This window comes from Erigeron canadensis, chromosome 8 (genome assembly GCF_010389155.1).
Source record: "Erigeron canadensis isolate Cc75 chromosome 8, C_canadensis_v1, whole genome shotgun sequence".
Taxonomy (NCBI): domain Eukaryota; kingdom Viridiplantae; phylum Streptophyta; class Magnoliopsida; order Asterales; family Asteraceae; genus Erigeron; species Erigeron canadensis.
Window position 1 is genome coordinate 19,903,883 of NC_057768.1, and position 10,628 is coordinate 19,914,510.

Genomic DNA, 10,628 nt, shown 5'->3' on the forward strand with positions numbered 1-10,628 from the left:
TTAAAGTTTAATTTTGATTATTGTGATATTGTCCTATAGCGTCTGTTGATCTCATTTGTCAACCATCCGTTGATTTAATTTGTCCTATAGCGTCTGCTAGTTATTATTGTTTTAATTTCTATTTTAGGAGTCCGTTTTTTTTTTTTTTTTATGTATTGAATTGTATTTTTTTAATAAATAAAATGGTGGTTTTAGCTAGGTTTATTATGTTCCCTATGATAATATGTTCAATATTAGAAACCGTCAGAAATGAATGGGTAACAGATGGAAGGCCAATTCCTACAATGTTAACTCTATAGGCCCTAAATCCAGCTAAAAAATGGGCCGGGTGATCCATTTTCATGAAAGCTTATAAATCCTATGTTTTGTTAATAAAAACTTGCAAAACTTTAGGATTAGTTGTAGGCGTATTCAAAGCTCTCGGACGTAAAAAGTTACAAACTTAATGGTTAAAACTTAAAACATAAGATTTTGCTTAGAAACCAAAGCTGTTGATGTATTTTTAATTAATGCAAGCCAAAGGAAATAACACTAGCGATGTTGTGCTATGAGATACTTTCCATTATTATTGTTCATAATTTATATCTGGATCCGTACAAATAACATTAGCTAGCTAATTAATGAAGGTAGATACGTTAGTTCTAATACACACTAGTACAAAATTTTAATAATAGAGACCTGTTAATTGAATAGAGACCGGTTATTTTCTAAAAATGTGGTCTTTAAACTTATACAACCGGTCTCTATATATGTCTGTGTATAAAGATCGGTGAAATATTTGGCCCCACTTAAAAATTAAGAATAGAGACCGGTTGATTATAAGAAAACTGGTCTCTAAACATAAAAATTTTACATACCTTTTCCTTTCTAATTAACTGGTCTATAAATTATTCCTATCCTCTAATATTTTATAAGTAACACTTATTTTTACTGATCTCCCATTTGAGATCTTGAATGTAGTCAGTGTCAAAAAAGCCCAACCACCACCTCCCCTTACACTCCATTCTTGAGTTTTTTTTGTAATGGATAAGAAAAGAAAGGGTAAGAAAACTAGTGTTTTTGTATTCTTGAGTTTTTTTTCCCAAAAGAAAAGGAAGTGAAGGAAAGGATTACTTAGGGCTTTTTGATATAAAAACTTTCCGGCCACTTTTGGCCTGATTTGGATGGAAAGTTCTTTCATTCATCGACTTGAGGTATCTATGGCATCTCGACCACAGGCGTTGACATTCGAGTAGGTTGCTGCACCAACAATCAAAGCTCCAATTACCTCATATCCTCTGAGTAACAATGCCCGCATATCATCTGCCAAAAAAAAATTACAATTACCTTTTGATAATAGACATAATATATATATATATATATATACCTGCTTCTTTAGTAAAGTCAGGGGAAAGGGGATCGGAAGGAAGAGTGTGAATGCATCTGAGGGTTGAGATGATAGCGAATTGAGGAAAAAATGGGGAACCAATCAGCCATTGAATGCCGACTGATGCTTGTTGAGATTTGGGGGTGGGAATAAGTTGACCTAAATGAAGAAGATGATGAAGATTGTTGACTGACTTGTTTTTACTCGGTGTTTTCTTTTAGTTTTCTTTTGAACTCAAGAATGTCTTTTTCTTATATAATTTTCTATCATTTCTTTCCCTATCCAATCTTCCCCTTTCTTTTCTTTTAATAAAAACTCAAGAATATAGTGTTAATCTCTCAAACAAATCAACTCTCACCACCACCTCACTTACCTCCGCTGGCCGGATTTTTATTGGTAAACCAGGTGACCTTTGTTTTTTCCCTTTTTTTTTCCTCTTTACAAATCATGAATATTAATTGGTTTTTCTGACAAGATCTGTGATAGTTGTTAGAGTTTTTGGCGAGCTCCAAGATCTAAGATCGTAAACTAGTATTTTTCCTCTTTACAAATCATTTTTTTTCTTCAGATTTAACTATTTATTAATTAGTATTCATGGTTACCTTTAAGATTATAATTATTCTCTATTTACATGTTGTGATACTTCAGATCTATTGGCTGGACAAGATTCAGATTTAGCTTCCATAGTTGAAGATAGAAATTTTGTTGTCTTTGGTGGATAACCAGCGAAATTGAGAATACACATCTAATCTTATACTTTTATTTGAAGTTTATAGTATACCACATAAATACATATCTAAATTTATTTACTTATATGAATACACATCTAATCTTATTTTTATTTTTTTTATTCTGTAGGAACTTTGAAGTTGTGAATGTTTTTTTGATTATTATTAAGCAACCATATGTTTGAGAATGGAGTAAGAAGCAGGTTCTATAGGAGCACAATTTGCATGATTTATGCACATATATTAGTTTGTTTTTATTATTTTGATTTCTTATTTTGTTTACATAGTATGAATTGATGAATGTTTTTATATTGTTTGAATTGAATGAAGATTGGTTGTAAATTGAAACTTTTTAGATATGTGAATTGGTAACTTTTTAGATCTGGGAATTGGTTAATATGAAATTGATTAATATATTAATTATATTTATTTTTGCTAAAAATAAAATAAAATAGAGACCAGTTTGTATATATATAACAGGTCTCTATATGAAGTATAGAGACCGGTTGTCAACCGGTCTTTATTTGCGAGACCACTAGTTATAGAGACGGGTTGTACAACAAGTCTCTATACCCATTATAACCGGTCTCTATGTGTGTTTTTTGTACTACAACAAATAACTAAAAGATCATATTACTATTTTTTTTGAGGATACCTCATGTAATAACAACTAAATGAATGGTATCAATCCTGCAGAAAGGCTATATTAATTACTACATGACTAAAGTATTCTGTACTAGTATAATTAATAACAGCTTAATTAATGAGTGGTCAATATACGAGTATCTGTTTGTAATATAACAAATAACCTTTTTTTTTTTTGAAAAGTAATGATCTCATTCATACTCACCCCGGCAAAACGTCAGCGGTGTATATATACAATTTACAATATCGTGCTATACAATCTTAGAAGTACACCAATCTTTCCAAGAGATACTCATGTGTTTCGACCTATTCTTAAACCAAAGATACCCAATCGATCTAATGCCTTGTAGGAGATTGTTGATATTGAGGGAAGCATTCTCGAACTTGATTTCATTCCTCGCTTTCCATATGCTCCAACACCCGATCAGAATGATTCCCTTAAGAGCCTCTTTCTCCTCTTTGGACTTTCTCGACCTCTCATGAATGTCCATGAGATCCTTAAGCTTGAACACGAAGAAAGGATCCGTTTTACACCAGCCTTGAACCATATGCCACACCTTAGCTGCAACCACACATTCACAAAAACGATGATCGACAGTTTCCATACTTTCTCCACAAAACACACAGTCCAGGACAGTGCTACCCGCGTGGATACACTTCCAATCCGACAGAGCCTTCATGGTGGGGATGCGATACAACAGAGCTCTCCACATGAAAAGGTTACATTTCCTAGGAACCCACTTACACCACTTGAAGACATAACTATCCCCGTAATCGACATTGCTTCTGAGAAAGTCCTTCACACCTTTAACAGTCAGCACCCCAACATCCCATCCCAACCAAACCCACCTATCAGGGCCATTAATACCTGAAATGTTAACCAAGTCTTCCGACAACCTAACCAGCTCGCTGAGCGCATTAACAGAACTTGGTTGACTCGACCAATTCCAACACACTTGCACATTATTATTAGATCTAACCAATCTGTGACATAGCCGGGCCTTTTTATCGTTGTCAAGTGATGTGCAAAATCGAGCTTTAAATTTATAAAACTAAAACTACCTAAAAACTGACTACTACGCACTCACGGGCAGTGAACCCGATCGTTTGTAATATAGTTAAGAGGTAAGTCTGAGTTCGTTCTCAGGGATTGGGAAATGATTAGTTGCTTGTAAAATGGTTTGGAAAACGGGTGTTGCTTCGAAAATCCTTTTGACAAATTAAGTAAATGGGTTTGCAAAATAATTGCATGAATTAAAAAGAACACTTCAGACAATATAATTAAAAGTCATCCACCCTGACTTCCCTCGACTTCAAATGTGATTGCATTTAATGAAGAACAAATTCTCTGTAGTTTAAAGATAATCGTGACAAGATTAAGCTACTCACGTGGTACCACCAACCATGAACAAATTATCGAATCACCTAACTACTAGTCGAATTACCCAAGCCGGTACCACCAAAACCAAGACAATTCTTCTAACAATCAGTTTTATTGACTATCAAATTATCAATTGAACCTATGTGACAATAACGTGGTACCACCAACCGATATCAATCACATTGACAAAATTAATCTTTTCTTAAGACGATATTCACTATCTCATGAACTAGTGATAATCACTTATAGACAAGTAACCGTTTTAAAATCACATACACATTCAACTGGTACCACCAACGTAGAATCATATGCAACCAATATCGAAATTAATTAATGAAAAGAATTAATATCATCAAGATCACAGAACAACAATAATTAAATAAACCCTTTTGAATTAAAAATATTGCAATCACATTATCCGTCTAGTTTCATCAAGGTGGATGATTAAACGCTTAGCCACTCATGATCAATTCACAATAATGAATAAAATAGAAGAGAAACATGATGTACCAATCGTTTGAGGAAAATAAAATGCAAGACAATAAGTAGATACGATCTAGATGGGTGCCCGTAAATCTTCGACGAATCCGCCTAAGAAATAATCTTGATTGGAGGAAGAAGAACCCTTGTAGAGCAGCTCCTAGAAAGAGTTTTGATGCTTGCTTTTCGACCTAGAGTTTTGTTTATATACCCCTCCAAAATCTGATGCAGAAACAAGGAAAGACTTGTCCTCCCGTGCACCCACTACGGCGCAGTGGGGTTGAGACTTCCCTCACTGCGGCGCAGTGAGGTGTTGTTTGACTTGACTTCGGCTGACTGCGGCACAGTGGCTTGTGTGACCACCAATGCGGCGCAGTATGAATCCACGACCTCCTTTCTTCTTAACCAGACTGCGACGCAGTCAAATCCTAGCCATCCCCACTGCGGCGCAGTGGGGGTTTGCCCATTAATTTTCGTGGATCAGGACTGCGGCGCAGTCACGAGCTTATATAGAGACTACTTATTTCGATCTCGATTTCTCGCCAAATGCTGCCGTATCTTCCACTCAAATCAACTCTCATCAACATAATGTACTTCCTGGCCAATAATCACCCGAAAAGGTACCAAATGGACGCGTAACCTGTTTAGAGCCTGTAACACTAACAAACACCATAAACGCGCCAAATGCATACAAAAACGACTAAAAACATATAGTAAAATGGCCAATAACGATGTGGGTAATGGGTATAAGTTAGTCACATCATCAAGCTTAAAGAGATCAGGATAAGTTTCCATGAGCGGGCCATCACCCAACCAATGATCAACCCAAAATTTAATTTCCTTCCCATCTCTTAAGACACCTTTTATGCAGTTCTTTATACCTTTACCTCCGATATTCACAGCCTCAACACTTTTAATAATATTAGACCACGTACCTGGGATGTATTTGTTGTAGGGAACAATAGACCAGCCCCTCTTAGTGTCATGGATCGCGGCGATGACTCTCCTCCAGAGGCTGTTAGTTTTGGCCTTAAATCTCCAAACCCATTTGCTAAGGAGAGCTACATTGGTTTCCTTAAGCTTACTAATACCCAGACCTCCCCTGTTACGTGGGGAAGCCACTTTGTCCCATGATACCCAGTGAACTTTCCTACCATCCTCCGAGCTGCCCCATAAGAACTTTCTCATGATAGATTCGAGCCCTTCAATGACTCCCGCCGGTGCTTTGAATATAGAGAAGAAATAAGTCGGGATGCACTCCATCACTGATTTAATAATAGTCACCCTACCTGCCAAGGAAAGACTAGAAGCTTTCCACCTAGAAAGCCTTGCTTCAAAGATATCAAAAAGGAAACGCCAATTAGCAAGCCGATTCATATTAGCACCAATCGTCACCCCAAGATACGTAAATGGGAAACGACCAGCTTCACAATTAACAACTTTTGCCATCTCCACCAACTCGCTATTATCCACTCCCACCCCATACAAACTAGATTTACCAAAGTGGATTTTCAGACCTGAACAAATGTTAAACACCCTTAGCAGATTAGTCACACTATTCAGATTACCCTCATCCCACTCTCCGAAGATCATACAATCGTCCGCATATAGGAGGTGGGAAATAGTGACTCGATCGCTACCAATTTCCACCCCCTAATGGAGCCAGCCTCCATGGCATTCTTGAAAAGAACCGACAGAGCCTCCATCACCAAAGTGAATAAAAATGGTGCGATGGGGTCACCTTGTCTCATACCTTTGTGACATTGAAACTCGAAGGTGGGAGACCCATTCACGAGGACAACAGCTCTAGCGGATTCGAGGATACCATAGATCCACTTACACCATTTGGACAGGAATCCCATCCACTCCATAACCGAAATCAAGAACTTCCAATTGACATTATCATACGCCTTCTCGAAATCAATTTTGAAAGCAAACATCTTCTTGTTCTTTTTTCTAGCCCACGGCATCACCTCGTTGAGAATGAGAGGTCCATCAATGATGTTCCTCTCTCCCAAAAAGGCTGTTTGATTAGAAGAAATAACTGAACCCAACACTTTCTTGAGTCTATTTGAGAGAACTTTACAGATAACCTTATTGATCATCCCAATCAAGCAAATAGGTCAATAATCACTGAGCTCCACCGGGTCTTTCACTTTAGGAACCAAGGTAATGAACAAGGAGCCACACCCTCTATTGATTTTTCCTGAAACATAAAACTCGTTAAATAAGTCAACAAAATCATTTTACAGAATATGCCAAAACCGCTTGACGAATCTAAAATTGAATCCATTAGGTCCCGGAGCTTTGTCATCACCACACCCGAAGACAACAACTTTAATTTCACTCGGGGTAAACTCCTTAATAAGACCAGCCGCCTCTTCCAAGTTTAGGGATGCCCCGGTCCAACTGGATAACTTGGGCCTACTGACCCAGTCTTCATGGAATTTGCTTCTGAAGTAGTTGTGAATGTGTTTTTTTAACATGCTTTGGCCTATCCTCCCAACTCCCATTAATCAGAACACCCTGGATGCTATTGACCGATCTTCTTTTGTTGAGAAACCCATGAAAAAATCGAGAGTTCTCATCCCCGTCAATCGCCCACTTGACTCTCGACTTTTGTTTTAAATCTTTTGCTTTTGCAGTTTCCAAATCGAGTATATTCTTCAAACACTCAGTCCGAATCCAACTCTCCTCCTCAGTAATCTCCCTTTCTTCTAATAAAAAAACAATCTCCTCTAACTCTTTCTGTAACAACCGTCCCAGAAATGTTCTATTTAAGTTCTTAGAAACGTATATATGCCACTGGATCGGCCAGACAGTTTAACTTATATGAGTTCTAGACGTACTTTAGATGTTCATTATGAGCTTATATGAACTTCAAATTGATCTAAATATTAATATTGTACGACGAGTTCGTGATTACGCTCAATAATATAATATGTTCGGTTCATAAATGTTAAAGGTTCATAAAAGAGCTCAGCTCAAATTAATTGCAAAATGGTCCTTGTAGTTGTGAGTTTCATTTTTTTTATGGTAAGGTATATAAAGAAAGTGTAAAACCCTAAAAGTTTACTATTCATCACCTCCTACCTCTCTTCACTCACTCCCCACACCTTAAAACACACACTAAATTCATCTCCTGATTTTGGTTGGTTTGGGTGAAATCATTGATATCATTAGCTTCCTTGTAATCATCAAAACGTGTTTCTGTAATCGGTTTTGAGGTAACAACAACAAATCTTATGTTTTTGACGAAATTAAAAATAAACTTTTAGACTTGTGTCGATCAAATTTGGGTCGTAACATGCCTTAATCTTCAAAACTCGTGATTTTGTTAAGTTCAGTGTTATGTCCGTATGCCTTCTGCATCAAACGAAATTATCTTGTTCAAAACGAATTTAGTCCAACGAACTTAAGGTTTAACTTCGTTCAGTTCAGTCCAACGAATTTAATGTCTAACTTCGTTCAGTTCAGTCCAACGAATTTAATGTCTAACTTCGTTCAGTTCAGTCCAACGAATTTAATGTCTAACTTCGTTCTGTTCAGTCCAACGAATTTAATGTCTAAATTCGTTCAAGTTCAGTTCAAACAGACTTAAGGCTCACCTTCGCTCAGTTCATGTACGTAAAGTTCAGTTAAAACTATTTTGAGTCAAAATGTTCAAAGGACCAAATCATCAGTTCACCAAGGACATTTGTGATTTGAATAATCACTTAGACTAATACATGTACTTCTATATGGTTATTATGTGCATAGGAGTTCGGCAAGGCGTAATTGGATCCCGATAGATATACTTATCTATCTTTGTACTTGTTCACTGTACTAGTTCTATATATTGTACCAGATCACTGTGAGTTCACTTGTTTCCCCTTCGTACATTTTTTTTAAGTTCTTTATCGGGGACTGAAAAGCATGAAAACTATTTTGTACTTATATATATATACAGACTTATATATATATATATATCTTCTTGACTGTACTACGTACTATCTTGAGACAGACAGACTATTTATGTACAGACTATTTTCAGACAGACTATGTACAGACAGACTATTTTCAGACAGACTATGTACAGACAGACTATTTACAAACAGACTATTTATGTTATGATACTTATTTTCTAAATGTGTGTTCTAGATCTTGAATGGGCAGGATCTTGAATACATTCTTGTATGTACTTATTGTCTATGTACGAGACCTATGATTTACTGCTATCAATTCATCTCCCACCTGTTCTGGGAATGGACCGTAGGTATTATGGACAGCGCTGTTAGGGTAGGCCCATCCTCATTCTCCTCAGGACAGGAGAATGCATATTACCTAGACTTATTGATCACCTGTTCTGATCACATGCTCTGGTCACCAGTTCTGACCTAGCTCGTACTTATATACTTTCTGATTGCATGAGTTCCCTGATTTATCATAGCTCGTTATGGCCAAGCAGATTAGCAGTAATAATAGACATACATATTAAGTACATTACGGACTCTAATCTACTGTTATTACAGCAAGGTACTTTTGACAGGCATACAGACTTTTGACTAGACTTTTATACATATCAGACTTATGTATATTTATAAAGTACTTTATGTGAATCTCACCAACTACTTTCGTAGTTGACCTTTGAACTTACATGCTTTTCAGGCTAGGTACTAGGTCTTTAGCATAAGAGTCTTCCGTTCTAAGCTCATCCTTTTGGTGACGGTTCGTGCATACAAGTCCTGGAGCTACGAAGGCCTTATTACTATTCTAGCTCAAGTACTGTTCTATGAGACAATTGTTCTGTCCCATGAATTTGACTATTTTGATTCAGTTATATTCTGTAATAACATTCGTACTTCTGATCTAGACTTAATTATGATTCGTAATGACTTTGTTCTCTTGATCTTTGACTAATCTTAATGGCTGTGTTGAACTTGTACTGTGTGCATTTGTACTTGTCTGTGCATCCCGTATATTCCGCTTTAGCGGGGTGTTACACTTTCTTACTTTTATCCATTTCTTCCTCTTCAAGACCTTTTGAATCTTCTCTTCATTGCTTCACATGAAACCTGATATGTTTGAGTTTCATATTGAGTTGTGAATCTGTATGCCCATAAAAATTAAACGACTCCACAGCCTTATGAACTATAACTAAATCCTTTTTATATACTCTTTCTGTGTATTTTTTTAAATGGCAAATCATCAATTATAATGGATATGTATTATTTACTAGTTCACTCCAAGTTTTAGAGTTAGGCCCGTGGCGTGCTCCAAAACATCACAATGCAATAATGTAGAATATTGTGTCCCTTCGTTACGTAACTTCGTACTAAAATTAGGATCGACACGAGGAACGGTTGGAGGATCCCTATTGTGAACCGGTGAGATTGTGAAACCGCGTCCGCATACATCATGTTAATGCTTTGACCTGCAATACGTACCAAATGAGTTGTATTATACCTACCAATTTCTTTTTGTTTTTAATTTTTTTTTAAAGCTGTCAGAATTTAATTCTTTTGACCATGTGAATTTTATCATCTTTCTTTCTTGAATATTGTAATGTTGGAACCAGATTTCAAGATTACTTTCCTGTCTCTTTTCATATTTTCTTAATCTAAAATATACATATACTCTAAACATGTATAAATATAATCCTAAACCTTTTTTTTTTTTTTGAAAGATCAATCAATATTCATTAGTTCAGTCTTGAATGAATTCTATTTATTATTGTGTACGCTTTGTCAATAAAGGTTTGTCTACTATGTTTCTTTCGACACTTGGTGTGGCATTTTGTACAGACATAAAAACATCATGCAAATTCAGTTAAAAACACAAGATACCATAATACGATGTAGGTTTTTTGAGTTCCTTGTAAACATGATCACTTATAGTTGCAACCTGAAACTAAATCACAAAGCTAAACCTTTTCATTATATAAGATACAATCAAAAACTAAAAATAATTGTTTAAAATAAAAATAAAAAGGGATATAAGATACAATTAAAAAATTAAAAAAAAAAACTGTTCAGTTACAAATTTTTTT

General features: G+C 36.0%; 1 protein-coding gene across 1 annotated transcript; it reads right to left on the reverse strand.

Moving 5' to 3' along the window:
- Positions 1-1,180: 1,180 nt before the first annotated feature.
- On the reverse strand, positions 1,181-6,705 carry LOC122610385. Its single transcript, XM_043783376.1, has 5 exons — positions 6,354-6,705; positions 5,536-6,117; positions 3,067-3,607; positions 1,367-1,422; positions 1,181-1,302 (listed from the first exon to the last, which is right to left on the reverse strand). The coding sequence occupies exons 1-5, from the start codon at positions 6,703-6,705 to the stop codon at positions 1,181-1,183; spliced, it is 1,653 nt and encodes a 550-aa protein (XP_043639311.1).
- Positions 6,706-10,628: the final 3,923 nt, after the last annotated feature.

Excerpts from the sequence above, each read along its gene's own strand:
- LOC122610385 (XM_043783376.1), bottom strand. The coding sequence starts at position 6,705 with ATGATCAATAAGGTTATCTGTAAAGTTCTCTCAAATAGACTCAAGAAA. Across the intron at positions 6,118-6,353 it reads CGAGTTTCAATGTCACAAAG|GTCTGAAAATCCACTTTGGT; the intron begins GTATGAGACAAG and ends ACATTTGTTCAG. Across the intron at positions 1,303-1,366 it reads TGACTTTACTAAAGAAGCAG|ATGATATGCGGGCATTGTTA; the intron begins GTATATATATAT and ends TTTTTTTGGCAG.